Source organism: Polypterus senegalus, chromosome 8 (assembly GCF_016835505.1).
Source record: "Polypterus senegalus isolate Bchr_013 chromosome 8, ASM1683550v1, whole genome shotgun sequence".
In the NCBI taxonomy this organism is placed as follows: Eukaryota; Metazoa; Chordata; class Cladistia; order Polypteriformes; family Polypteridae; genus Polypterus; species Polypterus senegalus.
In genome coordinates this window covers 130,593,897-130,621,685 of record NC_053161.1, presented here as the reverse complement: position 1 = coordinate 130,621,685, position 27,789 = coordinate 130,593,897, and the positions used below count along the sequence as shown (strand labels likewise).

At 37.1% G+C, this 27,789-nt stretch overlaps 1 protein-coding gene across 6 annotated transcripts in view; it reads left to right on the top strand.

The window, feature by feature from the left end:
- The window catches only part of mgat4c (mgat4 family member C), an 817,959-nt gene that overhangs the window by 786,084 nt on the left and 4,086 nt on the right, over positions 1-27,789 (top strand). For 5 of the 6 annotated variants that reach the window (XM_039761776.1, XM_039761773.1, XM_039761774.1 and 2 more), the window contains 2 exons: positions 19,965-20,121; positions 23,711-23,858. In XM_039761776.1, the coding sequence (XP_039617710.1) occupies positions 19,965-20,121; positions 23,711-23,858 (305 nt within the window). Of the gene's footprint in view, positions 1-8,658; positions 8,719-19,964; positions 20,122-23,710; positions 23,859-27,789 lie in introns of those variants that run through there. The other variant, XM_039761779.1, reaches the window with a different exon arrangement.

Here is a 27,789-nt window from a genome sequence, read left to right as displayed (position 1 = left end):
TGAATATTTTCAGTGGTTAGTGAGACCATATAATTGTATATCCATCCACTACAGGGTCACGGGGGTCTGCATCTTATCATCCTCTTTAATAAAACCCTTGTGTGCGTCCAGTGTCCGTGTGTGTGTGTCTTCTGGTGAAGAGCGCATGCGCAGGGGCCACACAGCACGTGGTCAGTCTCTTCCTGTGCATTCCTTGTGCAGAGAGATACACACACAGGCACGCGCGAGTCACACACACACACAGGCGCGCACGAGTCACTCACACACACAGGCGCGCACGAGTCACGCACACAAACACACAGGCGCACGTGAGTCACACACACACACACACAGATGCACGTGAGTCACACACACACAGGCGCGCGTGAGTCACACACACTCAAAGTCCGTGTGTGTGTCTTCTGGAGAAGTGCGCATTCGCGGGGCCACACAGCACGTGTTCAGTCTCTTCCTGTGCATTCCCTGTGCAGAGAGAGACAGACACACACACACACAGGCACGCGCGAGTCACACACACACACACAGGCGCGCACGAGTCACTCACACACACAGGCGCGCACGAGTCACTCACACACACAGGCGCGCACGAGTCACTCACACACACAGGCGCGCACGAGTCACGCACACAAACACACAGGCGCACGTGAGTCACACACACACAAAGTCCGTGTGTGTGTCTTCTGGAGAAGTGCGCATTCGCGGGGCCACACAGCACGTGTTCAGTCTCTTCCTGTGCATTCCCTGTGCAGAGAGAGACAGACACACACACACACAGGCGCGCGCAAGTCACACACACACACATACACACACGAGTCACACACACACACGCGCGCGCGACAGACAGACAGACAGACAGACAAACACACACACAGGCGAGAGACAGACAGACACACACAGACACAGAGGCATGTGCTTAAGAGACACACACGCGAGAGACACACACACAGGCGCACGCGTGCATGTTACTTTTCTTGGTTGTTTATTAAATTACAGATTTTTCAAATATTCATTTTTTCCCCCGTGAGTTTTTAGTGAGCAGGTCATAAGGCTATAGCTCAAATTCTTGCAGTGTTAGTTTTCTCTGTTGTTCAAGGTTTTCTTAGTGTTATTCAATGTTTTTACATTTAGTTTACTATTACGCTGTGCATTCTATAGTATAGTTAACTATATTTGTGCTTAAAAACTTAAAAAAATATATATTTACATACAGTTCATATGGTCTGGAATGGATTATAGTCGTGAACCGAGGTTCCACTGTATTACTGTCAGACAAAATTACAGGCATTTCACGGAAATACAAACCAGTATTACTGGGAGAGAAAATTAAAGGCACACAATACAGTGACACATATTACAGCCACATAGAAGGTCCCTTGCCATTTAATATAGACTGTTCATACAAATGTTTATGCACTACTGTTCTAGCGCCCGTTATTTTAACGGGCTTAATGTCTAGTAAATAATAAGAGCTGTATTAGAATTAATTGTTGCTAACTGAACTTGATGTTCAAAAGAGAAAAACAAATTCCACATAACACTGATTGCATGCTGATCCACAAAATGGATGTTCTGAATTTAACATCTCTGCTCTATTGAGCAACTGACAGCCAGAACTGAGTGTGAGAGCTGGGTAAACAAGATTAATCTCCACTCCTTTACTGGTCAAATACGATACCAGAGTTGTTTGTCTTAGTATTTCATGCTAACAGACAGTAATAAAATGTCCATATAAATTATTTTTTCAGTTCTAAAATATATAATAGCTCAATTGTATGACATGTAAGATCCATATCAAGGTAACACATAATATTATAGTAAATGTGTGGCCCAATTTGAAATCTAGGGACATTTATGCCACAGGATATTTTTTTTTTTTTTTGTTCAAAAAGATTGCTTTACATCAGCTCTTCCCAACTTCACATTCAGTCTATCATTATTTTTTAGTGCTATCAAGTGCGGGTCTGGAGCATTTAGTCAAAATGTGGTTTTCATGATAGGCAAAAATATTTTGGCTTTTCTTTAATGTTTATTTTACTGCAAACCCGGCAAGTCATGAGGTATTCTTGATTAGATTCTGCATTCTGTTACACTGATGGCCATACCACTGACATCTTTTCGGTTAGCTACATTACCCTGTAGTAAAGCAAAAAGAACTGGCAATTATCTTTTAAATTGGAGCTGCAAATCAGCTGGGAATGAACTGTCTACCATAAAGTGAATATTCTTCCTGAGGCTAATATGCTAGAATAAATACAACTCTTTCTTTATTTTAATTTTAACCAGTGCTCTGGTTTTTCACCAAGCGAGATCCCCTGACTGCAATGTGTATATGCTTTATACATACTATTAAACATTTAATGATTCCAAAATTTCCATCTATAAGCATGTTTTAGTTTCTGTGGATGTAAAAAATGAAAGACTTATGTAAAGCATTTTATTATGAATTTGGCTGGTCTTCCTTCCAGAGACATCATCATTTTCACCTCTGTTATCAATCATCTGTATTAATGAATGTCACATACCTTTTGATACTTCTCACTAGATGCTCATCACTTGTTGCTCATGACTTGCATTTATCACGCATCACTACTCATGTGTGGCTCATCACACATCAGTTGTCATTACTTACTTGTCATTCTTCAAATACAACCACTGTACCTTTTCATTCAATGCATCATTTATCATGCATTTCTACTCACTTCTCATTCATAATGCATCACTTGTCACTCATCATGTAACACTTGTCAATATTCACTCATCAATAAGACTGTGCTCTGCCTTAGTGACATTATATTGAAAATGATAAAGCAAGCCAGAGGGGAGAGTCATCATGGCAAAATAGGACACACTTCTGGATATGGTATCAGACAAATATTCAACAATTAAACATTTAGTATGACTTATTTTCCCACTTCAATGTGGGGTCAATGTGTCTGATGAACCTTCTCCATACAGCTTGGTCTTCAGTCAAAATTCCTTTCCTCCAAATCTTCTTTTTCTTTTACTATCCATCCATCTCCACTTTAACATCCCTTACATTCTCTTCCCCTGTACTTCCATTTCCATCACTCTTTTTCCCACATATTTATCATCTCTCCTCATATATCCATACCACTTCAACCTTCTTTCCTATACTTTCTTAGATATCTCTCCCACTTTTGTTGTATCTCTGATGGTCTCATTTCATATTCTGTCATTATCAACATTCTCATTTTTACCACATTCAACATCTTCCCTTGTTCTCTCATTACTGTCCATGACTCAGCCTCATACATAGTCTTCCCACTGTTTTGAAAACGTTATCTTTAACCTTATTTATTCAATAACATGCTTCTAATACTTCCTTCCAATTGTTCCATCCACTCTGCACTCTGTATGTTATTTCTGAATCGAATTTTCAATCTTGGGCTACCACTGATCCTAGCTATTTAAACGTATCCACTCTCCAGTAGCTCTCCCTGCAGGCTAAAGTCTGAATCCTGATTACTACGATTACCCCTCAGATTGTCTGTCTTCTTTCTATTTATCTTCAATCCTCTGTTTTCCAGAACCCCTCTCTATTCTTCCAGCTTTCTCTCCATTTTCTCCTTTCTGGTGCTACACAACACAATGTCATCAGCAAAATGCATGCACCAGAGGAATCTTTTGTCCCACAAGTCTACACATCCATAACTAGATCAAAGAGGACTTAAATAAGATCCCTGGTGGAGACCTACTCTAAAGGGGATCTTATCTGCTATCCCAATACTGATTTTAACCAGAGTCATCACTCCCTCATGCACATCCTAGACTATCCTGTCATATTTATGTAATAATCCTCTCTCTCTCTAACGGAACTATAGAACTCTTGTCATGGCACATAATTGTAAGCCTTCTACAAATCAATAAACACCATATGCAAACCTTTGTTTTTCTTGATGTTGCTCTAAGAATTGTCTCAATGTAACGACTGCAACAGTTACTCCTTTTTCTGGCAAAAAATCAAACTGTTCCTCCCCTACTATGGTCTCTACTCTAGGGTTCCTCCCTTTTGTTCTCTAGACTTTTTAACGTTGAACGATATTTTCAGTGTGTGTGTAACACCAGCTTTATTCTACTATAGTTTCCACTATCCTGAATATCTTCTTTTTTAATAAGAGGGCACAATCACACTGTTCCTGCACTCCTCTGGTATTCTCTCCTGATCATAGAATAGCTGCATCAGTTTGTACAACACTTCTACTTCCTCTTTCCCTAAACTCTTCCACATTTCCACTGGTATTTCAGCTGGCCCTGATTCCTTTTCGATCTTCACTCTTTTCTGTGCCTCCTTTACTTCCTCCTTCCTAATTCTTGATACTAGCCCTTCGTTTGGGACCACATCACCAAATACTACACTTGGATTTTCTTCATTTATCAGCTTTTCAAAGTACACTTTTCATCTATTCTTGATCTTATTTTACTCATTTTATAAGTGTAATGTTAAATTCTTTAACCATGATTTTGGCTATAATAATTAAGCTAATTAATTAAATCCATGAAAATACAATACATTTTACCTATAATTTCAATCTGTTTTTAAGTAATTGAAGGAGAGTTCTATTCATAGTACAAAAGACTTTCTTCACTACTTTAGTGGTTTCTATAATTTATGAAATGCCATAGTAAAATCACTTGCATTTCAATAAGACCATATAATTAGTACTCATGTTATTGATGCCAGCCTGTTGTTGTCAAAGGCATTGCTTTTCTTAAATCTGGCTTTGATGTAACTGCAGGTATAATTAAAGTAATTTGAAAGCAATTAATGCAATTTAAAGTTTCCATAAAATGAATAGAAGAGCCATTACATAGAGCAAAGGTGTTACTTAATGAATGATTCAGGCAGTTCAGTTGCTTAAAGCATAACAAAACACACATTCTAGATCAGTTCATTCGGAGAAATGATTATGTATTATGTATATATATGTATATCCAGGTTTTGTGAGACTTGCCCGGACACCACCAGTCGGAAACCACATCTTTATAAAACACACGTTTATTAATCCACAAAATAAATATTCCCAAACTCAACACACAGTGCTCCCAGCACCAATCACTCCTCTTTCGGGCTTCTTTAATGTCCGTGGCCACCTTTTCTCTCCTTATGGGAGCTTTGTCTTGCCTCCACTCCCAACTCCAGCTCCTCTATTGTAGGAAGGCGGCCCCTTTAATTCCTGCCCGGATGTGCTCTAGGTATCTGATGACGTCCTTCCGGCAGCACTTGCTGGTGCGGCAGAAGTGCTGCCCTTTGCACCGGAAGCACTCTGGGCGTCCCTGGAAGGCCACGGGTCCCAACAGGTTGTAAGTTCTTTACTCCTCACCCGTGGCCCTCTCCTAATCCGGGGTGGTTGCCCCCTCATGGCCCGGAGGACATAAATATCACCTTCCGGTCCTTCCAGGTATCCCGGCTGGGTAAGGATCCCAGCAATCTGTGACTATATATACTGTATATATATATATATATATATATATATATATATATATATATATATATATATATATATATATATATATATATATAGTACAGGCAAAAGTTTGGACACACCTCCTCATTCAATGTGTTTTCTTTATTTTCATAACCATTTACATTGGTAGATTCTCACTGAAGGCATCAAAACTACTTGGTCAAATAGCCCTTACACAGCCTGGAGGTGTGTTTGGGGTCATTGTCCTTTGAAAAATAAATGATCGTCCAACTAACCTAACTTCTGCACAACACAACTGCTGGTCCCAACCCCATTGATAAAGCAAGAAATTCCACTAAATAACCCTGATAAGGCACACCTGTGAAGTGAAAACCATTTCAGGTGACTACCTGTTGAAGCTCATCGAGAGAATGCCAAGAGTGTGCAAAGCAGTAATCAAATCAAAGGGTGGCTATTTTGAAGAAACTAGAATATAAAACATGTTTTCAGTTATTTCACCTTTTTTTGTTAAGTACATAACTCCACATGTGTTCATTCATAGTTTTGATGCCGTCAGTGAGAATCTGCCAATGTAAATGGTCATGAAAATAAAGAAAACACATTGAATGAGGAGGTGTGTCCAAACTTTTGGCCTGTACTGTATATATATTTATATTATAAGAAGAACAACCATAAGACGTTGCGAAGGTTTGGGGAAGTGATGTCATCAGGACCGGAACCAGAAGTGACGTCGTTGGCTGCCCCAGAGCCGGGCAGGATTTCCCTAGAATGATCTGATAAGAGATCGATAGAGAGAATTAGTAGACTTCACCACCCCCTGGTCCGGCGTGGAATTACATGTACTCAAGCCCTTTAGTTGTCTCCTAAACACGCGTGTGTGACAGGCCCCCCCCCACCAGCCCAGACCCGTCGGGCCAGGCATCCTGCACCGAGAGGTTGTGAATGCGAAAGACAGCATTAGCGTTGGTGTGTAGAGAACCCTTCTGATGAACGAACGAGAACTTATAAGGTTGCAGATCAAGGAACCACCTAGTGATTCGACGGTTGGACTCCTTATGCAGGGCCATCCACTGTAAACGTGTATAAGTGTAAACTTCCGACCCAAGAGGTAGTACCTCAACTGTGTTCTTGCCCACAAGAGCTTCTCTTTCCACCTCCGCATACGTGGGGCTTCATGTATAAACGGTGCGTAAGAACTTTTCCACGTTCAAATCACAATGTATAACACCTACAGTTGGCGTAAAGCCACACACTTTTCCACGGTACCTCATACCTTGTCGTACGCAAGTTCTCCGCTCGGTTTTGCAGACTGGCGGCACCCAGCGTCAAAGCAGTGCTACTGTTCCTGTGAGGTTACTCTTTTATTTTCCTGACGCGGCTTTATAAATACACTGAAACTAACCGCATATTGTTTATTAGTGTAATGCACTGATTGTAATTAACCTGTAACAATATAATGGTCCAGGGAATAGCCATAGTATTCCAAATACCATAACTGCATTAGCGTTGTTACTTTAACTGCACCTTCTTCTTCTTCTTCTTCTTTCAGCTGCTCCCGTTAGGAGTTGCCACAGCGGATCATCTTTTTCCATATTACTCTCACTGCACCACTCGGAGTATTTATATCACTGTATCTGAGTGGGGAATCACAGGAGCAGCTGATCGGAAAGAGAATTATTGGTATACAGTATCAAGCACACGCTGTCTCACCCATGGCAAAATGTTTCAAAGCCTTTCCTGTACGGACCTCGCGGTTCAGAAACAGTTTCATCCCAAGAACTATAAACGCACTCAATCAATTGTTCCTTGTAGAACTGTTTGTACTTATAAGTACAATCACCCCGCTGTAAACTTGCACTACAGTTATAATATTACACAACCCGAGCCACTTTATAAAGCGCGTATTTACATATGATGACGATATCATTTTTAAGATGAAATGCAGCAAAATATCTTTATTATATTATACAGGGTAAAACTTTAACTTCATTTAAATAATCTATATTCTTCACTGGGACTGGCGTGAAGGATAGAATAACTAAACATGTACTACGAAGATATTTCAATGTTCCTTAAATGTTTTGAAGAATCAGCGCTCTAAGCTTACAGATGGCTTAACATCTATTAAAGAGCTGATTGTGTGGCAATCGGGTACTTGGAGAAAGAAAAGCAAGGACTGCAGGGGCGGCCACGCCAATATATATTGAATATAAAACAGAAAGAGAAAATGACGACACAACTAAAAATGCAGTGGCAAATTTCGCTAAAAGTTAAACGCTTGTGTCATGAGCATGAGGCGGCAATTCAGTGTCCGCAACGGACCTGGCCATCCACCATGCATAAGATACCATATTGACATTGGCGGGCCGATTCTTTCTCTGCCTAGGGCCACCACAAGCCTAGAGCTGCCCATGAGTATTGCTGCAAAAAATAATTTCATCGAAGGTCGTGCACAATCACTGCGCCGTGAAACCCGGTTTAAGAGTCGATTTAAGAAGCAAGAGAGTTGGTTTAAGAAGCAAGTAGTGATTCACACACAGAGCACATGGAAGATCACATACAAAACAAAGCATTTAATGTGCTACTTTAATTACGATGTGATTTGAGAAACTGGTTAATTAAACGATTTTAAGATGACGTTTATGATGTTCTACTTTAATGATAAACTAAACGACATGATTAAAGTGGAAATTTCGAGATTGAAGTTGACATTTCGTGCTTTTTCCCCATTGTGTGCCTTTTTTTTCTCTGTACCCTAATAAGCTTTCATATGACACTCAGACGGTGGGCTGCAACTCGCCTTTTCATGACGACTTTGATATCTGACAACTTCTTTTTTATTTCCGGCACTGTGCAACTTTGTGAACGTGAGCTTTCAAGTTTCTCCAACACGCTATGTTACTCGATCAATTTCCTTTTGTTGATTATACCACAGTTTAAGTAAACAAGTAGTATGTTTTTCCTTTGCTTCCTCTTGGTATTTGCTGAAATTCTTATATTTTCCCCCGTGCTTTTCCCATTGTCTTTTCACAGAAGGCTGAGCTTAAGGGCGATTTATATTGATTTGCATATTCAAAGAGGCGTAATTCTGGGAGGAATTGAGGCGGGACAGCAGGCACGTGCACGAGTGTTACTTTTTACAGTGACCGGGATTTATGTAGTGGAAGAACGTGGAAGTTGGAGTACGCACAGATTCCTGCATCTGGATTTTTCTGTTCTGGGGCAGGGCCCCACCATTATCGAGGAGCGTATGAGTCCGGTAAATTACAAGGTTAGAATACCAGGCCGGCGCAAACCATTCTAGATTTTACACATTAACCTCTTGAAGGAATGGCACGACCGACAAGAGGTTAACACTTCCTTGGCTGCTGTTTCTCAGACCGATGTTTCCATTGGTAACGATCTTACTGACACACAAAAGACAGAACTGTTATCTTTGATAGAACGGAACACTGATGTCTTTTCAGATTTACCAGGCAAGACTAACATTACAAAACATAAAATTACCACTGAACCTGATGTTCGCGTACAGATGCGGCCGTTCGGATACCGGAAGCGTCGCAAAATATTGTGCGCGAAGAGGTAAAAAAGATGCTGACACTGGGTGTAATTCGTGAAAGTAGAAGTGACTGGTGCAGCCCAGTCGTATTAGTCCCAAAGCAAGACGGTTCGGTTCGGTTCTGTATCGATTTCAGACGCTTGAATAAGGTCTCTAAATTCAATGCTTATCCCATGCTCCGTGTCGATGAACTATTGGAAAAACTGGGTCAGGCGAGCTATATCTCCATGCTAGATCTCACGAAAGGCTATTGGCAGGTGCCTTTAGAGGCTAGCAGTTGTGAGAAAACGGCATTTGTGACTCCTGACGGACTCTATGAATTTACAAGACTCCCGTTTGGTCTTTACAGGGCACCTCTAACTTTTCAGCGTATAATGGATCAGATCCTACGCCCTTACTCTGAATATGCTGGGGCATACCTTGACGATGTCGTGATTTTTAGCAATGATTGGAAAACACACTTAGAGCGGCTTCAAGCCGTTCTTGAAAGCTTGAGACAGGCTGGCCTTACTGCTAACCCTAAGAAATGTAAACTGGGCATGTCCGAGACTCATTACTTAGGCTATTCTATGGGCAAGGGTTTACTTAGGCCACAATTAAGGAAAATAGAAGAAATGCTTGCTTATCCGAGACCTGGGACACAGAAACAAGTACGCGCTTTTCTGGGGCTCGCTGGTTACTACAGAAAATTCATTCCAAATTTTGCACATAGAGCTGCTCCTCTTACAGAACTTACTAGAGGCAGAAAAAACTGACCAATCTTGTGGACAGAAAATTACGAACGTTCTTTCAACGATTAAAAAAAAGCATTGTCTTCTTACCCGATTCTAAGGAACCCGGATTTCACAAAAGATTTTATCTTGCAAACAGACGCAAGTGCATTTGGTGTGGGCGCAGTCCTGTCACAAATATTTGATGGAGAAGAACATCCAATCACATATTTGAGTAGGAAATTACTTCCTAGGGAATGTAATTATTCTACAATTGAGAAGGAATGCTTGGCAATTAGGTGGAAGCACTTCGCTATTACTTGTGGGGACGAAACTTCACTTTGGTAACTGATCATGCTCCACTTCAGTGGTTGTACCAACAGTAAGATACAAACTCACGTCTAATGAGATGGTTTTTGGGTTTACAACCTTATAGTTTCACAGTAAAGCACCGACCAGGTTCTGAACACGTCAACACAGTCGTATTATCACGACTAAATGAATCTGGTACAGAGAGTCGCTTGATTCACAGGAATGTGAATAAAGCCGAGGGGGAGGGTGTGAGCCGGAGGGCTGATCGCACCCCAAATAGAGACAAACGTCCCTGGGAAAACCACAAACCCTGAAACACTGACTACCCTCACATTGTTCCTTATCCTTGCACTATAACGCGTAATACAAGCCTCGCGCAGTACTCCGCCGACTTATAAGCCTTGCGCAGTGCCTGTCAGTTTTGGGAATTGATTGTTTGCTTTTATCTCTCTCGGCTCCTAGCGGAACTGTCATCTCTGACTTGTCATGAAGCACATTTAAGCTCATGTGTTTGCGGTGTTTGAATAAAAATCCTTCTTGTTTCTACAACCTCCTGTGTCTCTGTGCAAATCTGTGACCCAAGCGTGACAATATATATACACACACACATGATTATATATATGTTTATATATTTTAATATACACTTTTTATGTGTACAGATATATGTGTCTGGGCTTAAGGATATTTGAAGATAGTAATGTAAACATATAATGATTGTTGTCAATATGCCAAACTTAACAAAATATAAGGACAAATAATGTAAAAGCTTTTAAATGTCTCTTAAATTTGACTGACTGACTTGTAAGGTGATTTATAAAGACTAAAAATGCTTTCATCATGCCTGCAGCCTTCAGGATACTTTTTAGCTTTTACATACACAAAAAAAAACTACTGTGCAATTACCTACAGAGTTATCTTTTCAGAATTATTACAATAGCTTAGACTAAAGAATGTGTTGAAACGTCTGTCTGACATTTAATTCCAGACAATTTTGCATGATATATGTTGATGCTTTATCCACCTAAAAACACAAATGTAATTTTGGTAAATATGGGTCAAGCTTCTATTATCTACTTACCATACTGCAGTCTTTGGTTGTTATGTCAAGCAATTGGGATTCATGTTCACTGTTCAATGTTCAACCACTGATTTTCATCTTTCTTACAGGGCAGTATCACTTAATGTTCAGTTCTGTAGCCCCCTGATAACTGCAGGTTTTCTTGCTAACCAATTTCAGTTTTTAATTGGACTATGACCCTAAAATGGCCAGCTAATTAAAAATGTGACTGATTAAAAGTAAATTAAACAAAACCAGAAAAAGAAAGTACTGATGGTGAACTTGGTTGGAGGCACCCAGGACTGAACTTAAGAACTCCTGTTACAGAGGATGCATTTCCATATGCAATCCTCCTGTCCTTGGACAAATTACAGGTTTATAATTTCCATATCTTGTTTTAATTTTTGGCAGCAATGTGCATTAAGTGCCTCATATTACAGTGTAATTATACTGTAGTTTCTGTAGTTTTTTTCTGCTCTTACCTATGTAATTACTCAATTCTGGATTTTTCCTGTTATAACCTTTGTGGGAAGTGCAATGCAATTCACATTTGTAAATGTGTATTTGTGAAGACTGCACTTACAGATTAAGATATAGTAACACAAAATAAGAGGTGAATGAGAAGTATACTCTTTCAGTTAAATAAATGCCTACTGTAAGTCTAAATGTAAATTATACATAGCAAATATAATCAGTGATATGAACTGATGGAAGCTACTAATTTCTACATAATTACTAGCTGCTCATTCAGATTTTTAGCCTTTATGCAAGATACAGAGTGCTTTTCTAATTTTAATATGTTAATGACCCAATATGTTTTATATAAATAAGCATAAGGCAATGCTTGAAGCTACTCATAAAGGTTACATGATTGAAAGGAAGGGTAGCTGAATAATTACATATTTTATGAATGGTATAATCATTAAAATGAAGAATGTCTCACTGTCAGGAAGTTAAGCTATTACTGTTTAAAACTGACAAGACTTTTTCCTTGTCTATTAGAAGTGGGATAAAACTCAGATGGGATTACAGGTTCAAGCCACAATGAAACAGTTTCTCTGGAATGGACACAAGTGAGAAACTCCAGTATAATTTTATCCAAAAGTCATGGACACCTTCCTCCAATAGCCTTTACGAGTCAACTTTCACATCAAAAGCCCTGCACAAAGTAAAGTACCACAAAGATACACTCAGTTTCCTCAAAGAATCCTACTGTCTGCATCCAGATATGCATTCCATAATCATTGTCCAGCTACATAACCTCCCCACAACCCCACCTTCTTCTCTCCAGTCCTGTTACCAACTCTACAGTAGCAACAGTCACTTATACAGTAGATTGGGGTCAGGAATTGTCTTTAACATTTAAACATCATCCTCAGGCAAACCAAATCATCAAGCATTTCTTCCACATTCAGATAGTTGGATCTCAAGAAGAGGGGACTCAGCAGCACATCCTGAACCCAGAAAGCAAACTCGGAGAACCAGATAAACAAAGAAGGGTAACTGTATTATCTATATAACACACAGGGTTAGAAGATTCACACAGGAACACACAACAATCCTAATAAAAGATACGAAAATAACAAAAGTCTCTCTGGCACTACAAACATATAAACACTCATTAGAACATTTGTGATGAGAACAGGCCATTCAGTCCTACAAGATTCCCAACCGTTTTATCCCAAGTTCTCCAAATAGTCTTGATTTCAAAGTCTGCAAAGACCAACTCCACCACATTACTTGGCAATTTATTACATGTGTCTATGGTTCTTTGCATGAAGAAAAATTTTCTAACATTTATACAAAGTTTACCTTTAATGATTTTCTATCTGTGTACCCATGTTCTTTTTGAATAATTTGTTTTAAAGTAACAGCTGGCATCCACTAATTCATAATTTTAAACATGTCATCTCTTAATCTCCGTTTGCTTAAACTGAAAAGGTTCAACTGCTTTAATATCTCCTCATAGAATGATTTAAGATGATAGAGTAGATATAGAAGCTTAGGAAGCATGTTCATTTTGGCAGTATTAACTCTCCCTGCTAAGGCAAGATAGAGGGTGAACCATCTGTTAACATCCTGTTTGATTTTTTACTTCCAAAATTGTATTGAAAAAAATCTTTTTATTCATGTGTAATCATTACCTCCAGAAATTTTAACTGTTTAAATATTATGGATGAATGGGAATCCAATCTGGTATGATATGATAAGAGTATTCACTGGGAACAGCACACATTTATTCAAATACATTTTTAATCCAGAGATCTTATAACACATTTTGGATTAATAGTAGAGAAGACTGTACATAGATATCTTCTGCATATAGCGATATTTTCTACTCAAGGCCTACTCTGAAAATCCCCTTTATTTCTGGATTCTTGTGGACAAAATGCAATGGTGACAGTGGGCACCCTTTGTCGAGTACCTCATTCTAATCTGAAGTAATCAGAATTTATGTTACTAATGCAGACTGAGGGGTCTAGATTAGAGTAATTTAATCCATGAAGCTATACCGGAGCAAAATTGAATCTGTGCAGTCCAGTATATACATTATCCAATTCGACTCTGTTGGAGGCATTTTCTCAAATCCCAAGAATCAGCATAGTGGTTAGGGGGCAGGCAGGCAGCTCATACTGCCAAGATGATTCTTCTGCCTGACAGGCCTACAGTACACTTCATGGTACACACATATACAGACAGGACCAGTTTAGAATCAGACATCAAGATAACAGAAGAAAACAGAGTATCCAAAGATAAACCCATACAAATAAGAGGAAAACATGGCAATTCTCCACAGAAAATGAACAGGTATGTGATTTGAATTCAGGACACTTGATATGTGTGACAGCAGCCACCACACCACCCCAAATGTATTGTAATGCTCATTTCAGTTACACTCTAAATTAACGTGGCATGAGGGAGTATGTTTCTCGCTTGTGATCAGTTTTGTTATTATAGATCAGGATTCTTCTGGAGTAGGTGAGTGCAGGAAAGAATGAACAGAAAAGTTAGTTAGTGATAATACTGTATCTCCATAAATCTACCTTGTATTCCATTGGTGCCCCTTCCAGGTTTAGTTCCTCAAGTGTACATAGAGCTACTAAGACCAACTCAGATTACCTGAGATCCTACAACTGAAAAATGTGAGTTCAGATAGTTGATTTAAAATGATAATAACATTGTCACTTTATAGAAGTCTGATGGGAGGAAAAAGTCATTTTTAAAATAGTGCCAGGTGTCATTTTGTTCTGCATTTCAGTGCACAATTTACAGAATTCTATAATTCATGAATTAAGACAAATTTACATAGTGATTTCCTTCAAGAGATGTAAAAAGAATGAACGTATGTACTAGTCAGTGTGAAATGTGAGATAAGGTTATTTTTTCCATTTTGCTTTAAACTCATTCACCATTTATTGTATCTGAAAGCCCCACAACCCTCTAGAGAATGCAGACCTTCAGTTCTTATATGAGGCAGCACTCATTACATACTGTACAAGTGCCTCCTCTGGCAGGGAAACAAAAACACTTGTAACAAAGTGACCTTTGCTGTGTCCCTCCAGAGAACTGCTTATCCAGTTATGCTAGAGTAATAAAAATGAAAGAAATCCCTTACAATAGTAACCTTTCCCTCAGCCTTATTAAACGTAACCTAATAAAGATAATCTAAAATATTTAACATATTTAATTTAATTACATTCAAGGAATTTCTGTAAATAGCACATTGTGCAAGCCTGCGTAGGTGCTGTAAATATCTCTAGGAGGACATTTCTTTCATACAATAGTCATTAGTAAGTGATAAATAACAGACATCTAATTTACTACATTTTTTTACTTTCATCCAATCAACAGAGTTTATTTCTTTAGACTCCTATACATTACGAAGGATTAAAAATTAATATACTGCATGTGCAAGTGCATGGTTTCTGTCATTAGTCACACCTACAGGCCACTGTTGAATGTTAGTTTTGTAGCATCCCGTGTCACTGCAGGCCTCAGCTTTATTTTGAAATGTCATAAAACAGAGCAAAATAATATGTCAAAAATGTAATTTAGTTGTGAATAATTAATTATAAATAATTAATAATTAATTATTTGAAGATGTCTGTATGACGAGGTGCGATCCCGGAATGCATTTATTTAAAAGCATACACACCAAATAACAATCAATGGTGAACAGTTCCTTCAAAATAGTCACCCGCTGAGTTGATACACCAATCCCAGTGAGATTTCAACCTTTCGAAGCACCTCTGGAAGTCATTTTTTGCCAGTGTGTTCAAGACGTCGGTTGTTACCGTTTGGATCTCCTCCACCATCTCAAATCTGCGTCCCTTGAGCCTCATCTTCATCTTAGGAAATAAAAAAAAATCAGATGGCGCTAAATCAGGGGAGTACGGAGGTAGGGGAATGACAGTAAACTTTGTAGAAGCCAAAAATTTGTGCATAATCAGAGATGCATTGTCGTGATGCAAAAGAAATGACTTGTCAGCCCACATCTGAGGACGTGCTCGGCGAATTCGATTTCGCAAATGCCTAAGAACATCCCTGTAGAATGCTCCATTCACCGTCTGTCCTTGTGGCACGAATTCCTTGTAGATGACACCGTTCACATCAAAGAAGCAAATGAGCATTGACTTGGTGTTGCTGTGAACTTGTCGAGCTTTTTTGGGTCTTTCAAATCACTCATTTTCACGAACAACCCTTCACAGACACAACCAAAGTTTAAACAAGAACTGCGACTTGGAAAACAACTGCGCTGACGTTATAACGCGTGATAACAGCTCTCAAGGACAACTTGAACTGCTATCTAGCGGTGATTGATATAACCAAATCCTTCTGGCTGCAGAATAAATGCATTCTGGGAACTTTTGGATCGCACATCGTATATAGAGTTGTAATGATTCACTATGGTAAAAGCATAGAAGCAAAATAATAAACTGAAAAGGATGTCCATTTCATACTATGCCAATTAAGAAAGCTGCAGGAATGTTGGCATAGAGGTTATAAATGGAGTTCCAGATCCTCACAGATCTGGGCTTAGTTCTTAAATGATTCCCTGCATTTGTGGTTTGCAAAATGAGTTAACTAAGGACACTATATTTGCCTGATATGAGTGAGTGTTTCCTGATGGTCTCTCATTCAATCCTTGGAACCAGTGCTAGTGCGAAATACCCTGCCATCCAGTGACCCTGTATTAGCAAAAGCAGGTTGAGATGTATGAAGAATATTTGCAAAGTCATCCACTATGCATAATAACAATCATGTGTAACAGCACCCTCAGTAAATAATGGGAAATGACTGTCTCAAGTAAATGTCAGCATTAGGGTTTCAAGCCCACATTTTTATGACCAGCTACTTTTCTAAAAATCATAACATTGAGAAAAACGTTTATCGAGGACTACTGCAGCGACTTCAACGTGTCAGGTTCAATAAAAGGAAGAAACACAGAAGGACGAAGAAGGGATTGAAGGACAGTCTACTGGAACAGTAAAATAAAATACACAATTGTAAAAGCGAAAAGAACGACTTTAAACTTGAACTATTTACAGTTGTCTATGAATTTCTTGTTATCACCCTGAGAGATGCTGTTAGTGAACCCAAAAATCTCCCGCTGATTTCACATGCATCACCACCAGCCTACTCCTCTACACCATCCAGAAAAAAAATCCCTGCCTCTGTCCCCCGCCTCTCTGTTCAGAGTGCCACCCCTTTTTTCTTCCTTTACCATCAATCATACACCGATGTCGGGCCTCCGCGCCATTCTCCTCTCTCCCTCAATCAACTCAACACTCACTTGAGGGCTACACTAATCATTTTCAGCACTACTCAGACAAATAATTATGTTTGTATGAAAAGCAGGCTCTTTCCATTAATGTGTTTTGTACTTAAATATGAATGTATTTTGTAACATACATTTATTGCTATATGCTATAGCTATAAATATTATTTATCATTGAGGAGACAGATTTGTGTTCTCATGACATTTACATGCTATCATGTGAAGAAGAGCGTTCAAACAGGAAACATGCTTGATATTGTGGTGTAGGTATGCACAAAGTATACATCCTTTTAAAAGGTGTGAGCTTGCTTTAGATGACACAGAAAATCAGTGTAGTTTGTGTTTACTTACTTCTACTGATAAGTCTATAAAAAGGCCAACTCAGATGTTTTCAAAGTATAAAGCCAAATGTCTCTATGGGATCACGGCCTATACATTTATACAGTAAATTCTCTTGGGAACAGGCAACAAAAAATGGATTAGATACAATTATTTTAAAAAATAATATTCTCAAAATCAATCTCAAAGTCTATAGGTCTGAAACCCTAAAAGAAGTTAATAAGTAGAATAAAAAAAAAATGTATAGAACCCTATCTATGGCACACAAAATAAAAGCAGAAAACCCCTTTTTATTATCAGCTTACTGACAGTACACATGGTCAAGGATGTGTTTCTATTGTGCAGGAATTATACAAAATTTATAATGGATAGATCTTAAACTTATCTTCTCAAAGGACAAACAGATCTCAATTTGTTTTCTTGGCACTGTTCCTTAGACGAAAATGTCCACATTTTTCAGGTTGTTTTTAGGTGATTTTGCTTTCAGTGGCATTAGTTATATTTTTAAATCAACCAGATTTAGAAAGTCATGATTAAATATTGACTGCAGATTTTTGAGGATAAGCTTTAGACATTATAAAGCTGTCAAGATGCTTGTGACTCTGGATGTACCTGCCATACTCTTCCATTACTTAAATGTCATAATTTATACATGCACACTAACCACTTTTTGTTCCCATAATACATTTCTGAATGTGCTTCTTCCATTAAGGGGGTTTTCTCAATGCAACTAACGGAAATACAAGTAAAAATGTTTGGACTGTTTCAATACAAAAATAGACCTTACCTTAAATCAAAGCACTCCTTGAATGTAAGTGCAGCCCATTCAAAGATTTTTCAATTACACACATTCCAGAATTGATTTTTTACCTCCCCTAAATGTAGGAGATCAATGGCCCTTAACATGAATATCCTTGGGGAAATAGTAACTTTTGTTTTTGCTTTGGTCATTTCTTTAGAAGCAATGGCTTGTGGATTCTTGTTTAAGGAAGAGAGATTGACAGCATGTTCCTTTTGGAATTAAATATTTTTTAATATATATATATATATATTTGAATTCCTGGGCAATATAACAGTATTAATATATTTACCTTGTAGTCAGTGTCAGATGTGGCAGAACTGCGTCACTTGCTTAAAGAATGTTGATTAAAATCACAGAGAAAGTACATTAAAGTAAAAGAAAAAGTTCATCACCTCTGACAGTTTCTGTACTATGCAATTCATACATGTTTTTAAAAAACAGATAATTGAAGTTTCAAGGACCAATCTGTAAGTATTTTAGTCATTTAATGTATACTTTTCTATAAAAAATGTATTGGAGAGGTGCTTAACATTAAAGAAGTTATAAAAATAAAGTGTTTATTTTTATTTGAACTAGATCAAGCACTCAGTAAACAGCACAAGACTGAACTTTTCATACACTATATCTGATTAAAGTGAATTGCTGTTCCAAAAACTTACACAGGATACTAAAGACTAAACCAATTAAACAAAAAATAGATAATTGTAATATGTTAGATGCTAACAGTAAATTATCTCTTTCTTCTGTTGCTGTTTGTTAAGCATATACTACTGTATTTATTTATACTTTGGAAAGGAACTTCAAATACAATATATCATTGAACCATGCAATGCCATTACACATACTGTATATTGAAACTTATCAATATGCTGTATCACCTCCACACAAAAATGCACTTTATCTCAGTGTAAAACTCAAATGTATAACATCAGAAAAGCAACAGTGCCAAGACACAATGACTGCATATGGTATCACTGTTCAACCCATGAGCTTGTTATAGTGAAGTGACAGCACCATCCAACAACTAACAAAGGTTTTAGCTGCCTGAGGTCCTAAATGTTATTCTTAACTTAACTTAAGGATTTGGCTTCCTATGTGTTCAGCCCTTTGTGATGCTTTGAGTATATGCACCAGGGTTTGACTACTTGTAACAGGATAAGCCATCAGTATCCTACTTAAAATCTTCTTAGGGAGTATTCTGTAATCTACTTTGCTGTCTTGTTACCTTTTTATTGCATTATTGTGTGTTTCCTAAAGCATTCCATGCTGGTGTTTGCTGTGAAAGGTTTTTAATTAAAAAGCTATTTTTCATTTTATTAAAATTCCAAAACACTCATCAGTTTTGCTTTAGTTTCATTTAAGGTCATGCATACTGAAGCACATTGCATTCTACAAGAAATAAAAATGCTGGACAGTGTTTTCTCGTAATTATGACTTAGTGTCTCATAATTTTTAGATAAGGATCTTGTCATTATGACTTAATATCTCATAATCACACAATAAAATATAAAATCTCATAATTACAAGATAGGGTATCATATGAGAAAAGATCTCAATTTTGAGATTAGATCTTGTAATTATGAGATTAGATCTAATCTTGTAATTATGATCATAATTATCTCATAATTATGAGATCTTATCTTGTAATTAGAGATACTAAGTTATAATTGCAAGAAAACGCCACCCAGTATTTTTTTCTTCAGTGAATGCAATGCATTTCCATGCATTGACGACCTTGCATTTTCTAATTTTTATTTTTATAATTGTACACCTCAGATACAAATACACATTTTTAATAATGAACATGTGGTGGAAATAACTTTTTAAAATGATTATATAATTGAGCTTTATAGTATTTTGAAGAACATTACTCGTTTTGTAAGAAAAATATTTACATGCTGCTAAGCAATTGCCTCAATTTACAATACAATACATGCTTACTTATTTTGTTTTTTACAGTGGTCTTCAAGATCAACACTACTTCACCATGAGGATAATGTGGAAGTACCTGGATAAAATGAGGTGTTTTCGTAAGCGTTCAACAATACCTTTTCTTGGAATCCTTATTACTTGTCTTCTTTTTGTGAACCTTTATATAGAAGATGGATATGTTTTGGTAAGTTGTTGTGCTGTTATTTGTATGTTTCTATTGCATTAAAAACAAAAGACCACCTTTTGTCTATAAATATACCACACATGTAATGCACTAAAAATATAATGTTTTTACATCAGTTTCCCTTCAATTTACATCACACCTGTTTGAATAAATACCACAAAATTTACACTATTCTCTTAAAAGCTAAATATTACTATAAAGAAATAAAAAAAAATTTAGAGAAGGTACTTTGAAAACAAATGTAAAGAAACCACTGCATTTTTATAACTTTGATCATTTAGTACATGGTTACCTTAATACATCTGTGGAAGAAAACTTGTATAAGCATTGAATAAAATCATTAAATCGTAGGAAAAAGTACTTCAAACATCTGCATACATCAGAAAAGCCATATCAGGAGAAAGGGTGTCAAAAATGCCTACTAAGGTGAGATCTATGGTGCTTCTGTGTGCAAGTGTAGTACAACAGAAATCAAACAGATAACTTGGAATTACTTTCTCCAACAATAAATTGAACACTTTACTCAGCAGTAGCCTAGGCATGCCACATTACCATAAGTCTACACTATTTCTACTTTAAAACTGAATCCGATTGTGGTTGATGAAATCATCACTAGAAGACAGACACTCGTGAACTACTCAGTTGCTACATAACATTCTCAGACCTACTTATTCATTTCAGAAATGCAAGGTTTTGCGGCCTATCTTGGCTACATTCAGTTGTCAGTCATTGTGTCACCTACTCATGTACACACATCACTTACACCCACATTCATATGGGGCCCATTTAGAGTTGCCAGATAACACACAAGTCTTTGGAATTTGAATATTCAGCACATAACTCTGGAAGAGTAATTCCCCTTCTCTCATTCAAATAAGTCTGAATGGAAGCAGTAACACATTATTCATTGTGTGCTTGATTAACCACAGCAGTGGCCCAAAACTACGGTAATGTAACTGGAAAACAATCACCAGAATTGGTACTTTTGGAAGCAGTGATATTTAAGCCATAAAGTAAACTGTTCATTACAAGTTGTGTCAGGCAGACATTGAAATTGTTTGTACTGCGATTCACATTAGCCAATTCAGACAACAAAAACTGCAAATTTTTGTTAACAATACTAATAATAAAACAAATTAGGCATTAACCTGTCACAGGCCTTTGAATGAGTTTCAACACTATATCTGTCTTTTAGGTTTACAGGGATCCAAATCCTATTTTTGCAGCTTGTATTGCAAAGAAAGAAACAGCCATGAATATGACACCAGTGCATTGTATGACACTCTGACATACGCAACATTATATTGTAACCAAGCAAACATCCAGCTTCTACAACTTTAGCAACCTGTGAAAAAAAAACATAAACTGGAAGCTTATTACTTATTACTTGTTTCTTTGTATCAGTATACTGCTGCTGGATTATGTGAATTTCCCCTTGGGATTAATAAAGTATCTATCTATCTATCTATCTATCTATCTATCTATCTATCTATCTTTTCAGTGTGTAAATTTGCAAATGTGACGCAAATAGGCAAATATCTATATAAACAAATGCCAGGAGCATTTTTCATAAACAGACTGTGTTATGAAAAGTATGTTCAGGTACACTCGTATTTTATTATGTTTTTTGTTGTTTAGAATGTACTTTTCTAATTTTAGCATGTGTGTTATTTATTCTTCATATTGTCATTCCATTTTAATATTATGTTTTAATGTCCTCTTACCCCCATTTTTTGAAGTTTGTTATTTTCATGGAAGCCTTCATTTTGTATGGTTTTCTTCCAGGAGAGTCTAGCTCCAGACATCCACTGAGAGACCAATGAACACCGAGAGGCAAGAAATGGTGTTTCATTGTTCGTGGATATCTGACCGCACATAGATGTGGCCTGACAGTGGATGTCTGCTGGCAGACCCATCTCTTTTCTTCTTTGTCATCTTATTTACAGTTACTACATACGTTGCTGCCAAATGAATCAAGTCACATGAAGTCATCAGCTGGAGAATACTTAAGATGATGGCACAATGGAGTGTATAGCCTAGTTTTGTAATAATATTAAAATTCTCTCTAAATACTTTTTCGTCAGGGCTTTTGAATTTCTAGTTTAGTATTAAGCATTTCTGAATACTGAGTTTTGAATCACATCACATTTTTCTTTCCAGTGTGTTGACCTCCAGCTACTTCTTTTGACCATGTACTTGTCATCTGCAGAAAAAAATGTTTCATCTTCTGGCTAAATTCTTTTTTTTTTCAGTTCTATGGGCATCTAAGTTTTGGGGTGATTCATCTCAATAAAAAAAACAAAAACAAACAAAAACCTGATGGTATGTTGTGAAAGAAGTTTAAGCTAGCATACAATAGAAAATGGTTATTAACAAAAGCATTTAGACAGCAGTATTGTAACAAATCATCACTTGAGATTACTTTATAATGTAACCTGAAAAATATTTTTATGTAAAACACATTTCACATTATTTTTAAGGTTACCTTCATTACTGATGAATATGACAAAATTGCAATAATAAAACCTGTTTGCAAATCTTTAGAAAATGGTCATGTATATGATATCCATTTATCCACCCATTTTCATAATCACCTTACTCTACTCTGAGTTCATAAGGGACCATGAAATTGTTTCATAGGAAGTCTAAATTACTGTATAACTTTCATTTCATGTGAAATAGATCACATCTCCCAAAAAGTAAAAGTGCAGTAAATCACGGAGCTGCCAAAAGAAGAAGTATAGCAATCATGTACTATTTAGAGCTCCACTGTTAAACTGCTATCAAGAATTAAAAGCAGCCAGCACAAACAGACATTGATCACCCAGAACATGGCAATCAGTAGCAAGTAAACAAATTATATTCATCAGCATGATTTCAGTGATTTTTTTTTTTTTTTGGAATGAATGGTGTAAATTATACACACATCACATGCTTATCGTTATGATAAAAAAAAATCAAACTGGAAATGTCTGAAGTGGTATGACACTTGGAATGACAGAGGGGAAAGAGGAATATATTTTGTATTGTTTACATTACTGAATATCTAAGTGTTTTGGTTTCACATACATATCATGCCAGATTCTGGTAATTCTAAAGTTATTTAAGGAAACGAGTGGTTTAAATTAAACATCCAATTCGCTTTTTTCACTAAAATGCTCCATCACTCTGTTATAACATTCACACTTCTTTCATGTGGTTTCTGCAGTCCTGGCCAGTTCAGCTCTGCTTAGAAAAGAATGACTGAAAAAGAAGCTTTTAAGGAGGCAATCCAAATAACCTTGGTGTCGGGAAAGACATTATGACAGAATTTAGACTTATTATCCAATTATAATTATATTGAATTTGAGTGAATCACAATTATGGAACTGATTTCTGCCTATCTCTGGTTCTCATAGATATCTTAAAATGCATTGCATTAGATGGTAATCATTTTGAATAATTTTAGGTTTAATTGATAAATATTTTGTTATCATAGACAGCAAATTGTACATATCACAACTTGATAGTTGTTTTACAAAGTGTATAAAAAAGATAACTGCTAAAATTTGACTTTAAATTTTAATATCTTTTTTCCCTATGTTTAAAGGAAGAAGATAAAAGAATGATGCGTGAAACATCGACCCATCAACTGAATTCAGAAAGATATGTTCACACATTTAAAGATTTATCAAATTTCTCAGGAACAATAAATGTTACCTATCGTTACCTTGCTGGGTCACCTTTACCGAGAAAAAGTAAGCATTAATTCTCTCCAATTTCTGAATAATTTTAAGTGCCTTGAGAAGGTTTACTGTGTAGGCCAATAGGTTTACTTGAGCAATGTGAAGTCTAAAGTCTAACCCGGAGAAAAAAAATGAATGAATTCATCATATGCACAGTATATCTAAGATAGTACTTAAAATATTCCTATATGCTCCTCTTTAAACACACATGCATAGTAATTTTTTTATTTCAAAATTAGCTCTGGAATTTACATCATAGAAAGTTTCTTCAAAAGAAAAAAAAAACATCTTATTTGAATTATGCACCTAGTACAATTATTAGCATGTCCTGAGCCAATAACCCAAAGTCTTTTGTGTATTTCTGAAAAGAAAGAAAATTAATGAACTTAAGATACGTGATGTTTCCCATAGATGCAACAATATGATCTCATATTTAAACATAATACGAAGAAGAAGAAGTAGCAGGTTATTTTAGGAGCTTAACATTTACTCATGGGTAATGTAGTCACTGGCATAGTAATAAAAGTTGTGGGCCTCTACCACAGGGCTTTCACCTTGAAAAAAAAAGTTTTAAACCCACCTGCCTCTCCTCTGGAGTCACAAACTATTCAAATAAACTTTTTTGGAGAACACATTGTGCCTGGCCAATTTGTTGCAATTCTGTGGACAACTGCTGCAGCATTAACATAGTAATCTTAAAACGCCTTAAGATTCGAGTGTTTTATGTATCCATTTTTGTTCAAATAGTACAAATTACTATTTTTAACTTCTACAAATTTTTATTAATAGTTGGTATTGAGTGTGTAAAATATATCCAGTGGTATCGGAGGAATTTCTTTGGGTGAACACTGAAATGTTATTCTGGTAATATGAATACACAATTAATTAGATATGCAGTAGAGAATGTTATCAGTTATGATATGCATACCTTAGGCATACAGAATTCAATTATACATGGATATGCAGTCTGCAGCGCAAAACCATGGCAGAAGTATGCTGAAAAGCTGCTTTTCATGATGGATATAACTGACTATAATACTGTCTTGCAAAATCAGCTGCAACTTTCTGTGGATCATTTCATTTTCAGCTGAAGTTTGAATGCAAACTCTTTTAATGCGCACACCAATCTCTCATTGATTCCTGTGCACTCTTGCTTAATGCTGAGAAGTCATCTCTTCAACACTCCTGACTTAAAAGGTAAGGTCCGTTGCCACTCAAAAATCTAGCCCTGCCTTGCCGCTGTCTAGACTGTGAAGTACTTGCAGGCTTCCATTTTTTAGGTCAGCCTGTAATAAGCTCTCTTCACTTTGTTACAGTAGTTCTCACAAACTCAGGAATATGCACCGAGTAACTTATAACACCATTTGAAGTGGCACACCAGTTTCTTACAGCTTTGTTTAACCTAAAATATTTATTTTGCTTGTAAAACATAACATGTAGATCTGACAAGGCAACCCTCATGGGTCTGGTGGCTTCCCTGACCCATGTAGATTGCAGAGGCATCCCTAGGCCAGTGGGTGCAGTGACACAATACTTGGTACTACGCCTTACATCTGCATTCTTCATTGTGTTCATTTTGTGTATATCATCTCTTTAGACTTTACATACTATATTCCAAAAATATGCAGTATGTTAGGTTATTTGGTGGTACTAAATTGTCTAAAACTCACTGAATTTCATTTGGAACATGAATGAATAACAATCTACTATATAATAAAACACTACTGTGTGGGTGTATGTGTGCGAGTGCATGTGTGTTTGTGTGTCCAGTCTTTCTGAGCAATCCTGATTGGTCAGTTTGACTTTGATTGCTCAGTGGTAGGGATGATGACACAATTCTTTAGTGGTGCAAAGTTCAATTCCTGGCTGGGAATAATTTTTTTTTTTTACTTTTACAAAAAAATTAAAGCATTTCAAAAAAGCGATATCTTACCGAGTGACATTGGGTCATTAAATATTAACAAGGCACAACACAAGTCACCTTCAAAGATGGAAAGTGTTCACAAGAATACAAATGTTTCCAAAGTGGGTAAAGGGGGCCTATCTACCATTTTAGTCAAACAGTGAACAGGAGTCAATAAGGAGCCTTGAAATGAGAGAATCTGAAATGAAGTAGTCTTTATTAGAATGCAATAGAGATAGGATGCAAAAGAGGCTGAGATAGACGAGGATACTGAGGAAAGGCATATGAGGAACGCTGTTTTTAAATTTATTTCATTACCTGTCTTTGACAGGTAAGTGTAGCAAGTTTACATACAATTTCTGTTGTATACATTTTGAAATAGCTTCAAGACTGAATTACCATATGTGAGCCTTTAACCTTGAAAACTGTGACAGCCTAAGTGAATAACAAAATATTTGCACTGGCACTCCTCAGTCTATTGGTTTTTGCTATACGTGAAAATCAAAATGAAAGTAAACTGCGAATACATTAACAAAACTCTCTCACATCACCTGGGGCCTCATGTATAAACAGTGTGTACACACAGAAATGTTGCGTAAGAACTTTTCAACGTTCAAATCGCGATGTATAAAACCTACACTTGGTGTAAAGCCATGCACTTTTCCACGGTACCTCATGCCTTGTCGTACGCAAGTTCTCCGCTCGGTTTTGCAGACTGGCGGCACCCAGCGTCAAAGCAATGGTACTGTTCCTGTGTGGTTACTCATTATTTTCCTGACACGGCTTTATAAATACACTGAAACTAACTGCATATTGTTTATTAGTGTAACGCATCTAATTGTAATTAACTTGTAACAATATAATGGTCCAGGGAACAGCCATAGTATTCCAAATACCATAACTGCTTTAGCGTTGTTACTCTTCTTCTTCTTCTTCCAGCTCCTCCCGTTAGGAGTTGCCACAGCGGATCATCTTTTTCCATATTACTCTCACTGCATGACTCGGAGTATTTATATCACTGTATCTGAGTGTGAATCACAGCAGCAGCTGATCGGAAAGAGAATTATCGGTATACAGCTTCAAGGACACGCTGTCTCAGCCACTTCAAAACGTTTTAAAGGCTTTCCTTCGCGGTTCAGAAACAGTTTCATCCCAAGAACTTTAAATGCACTCAATCAATTGCACCTTGTAGAACTGTTTGTACTTATAAGTACAATCACCACACTGTAAACTTGCGCTACAGTTATAATACTGCACAACCTGAGCCACTTTATAAGGCGCGTATTTACATATGATGACAATATCATTTTTAAGGTGAAATGCAGCAAAATATGTTTATTAAATTATACAGATAAAACTTTAACTTCATTTAAATAATCTATATTCTTCACTGGGAGTGTCGTTAAGGATAGAATAATTAAACATGTACTACGAAGATATTTCAATGTTCCTTAAACGTTTTGAAGAATTGGCGCTAAGCTTACAGATGGCTTAACTTCTATTACAGAGCTGATTGTGTGGCGATCGGTTACTTGGGGAAAGAAAAGCACTGACACCAATATATATTGAATATAACACAGAAAGAGAAAATAACAACACAGCTAAAAACGCAGCGACAAATTTCGGCAAAAGTTAAATGCTTGTGTCATGAGCACGAGGCGGCTATGCAGTGTCTGCAACGGACGTGGCCATCCACCGTGCATAAGCTACTTTACTGACATTGGCGGGCGAAGGAGCCACTGATTCTTCTTCTGCCCAGTGCCACCACAAGCCTAGAGCGGCCCCTGAGTATTGCTACAATAAATTATTTCATCGAAGTGAAACACATGTTTAATAATGTGCTTTAACTCCTATCATCATGAAAATGACATCACGTATACATCTCAGTATTTTAGTTATTCAGAGAGCTGTAATATCACGAATGTAATGGATTCTGTGTCCAGTTGGAGGAAGAGAGCCGGTTTAAGAAGCAAGTAGTGATTCACACACATAGGCACATAGAAGATCAAATACAAAACAAAGCATTTAACGTGCTACTTT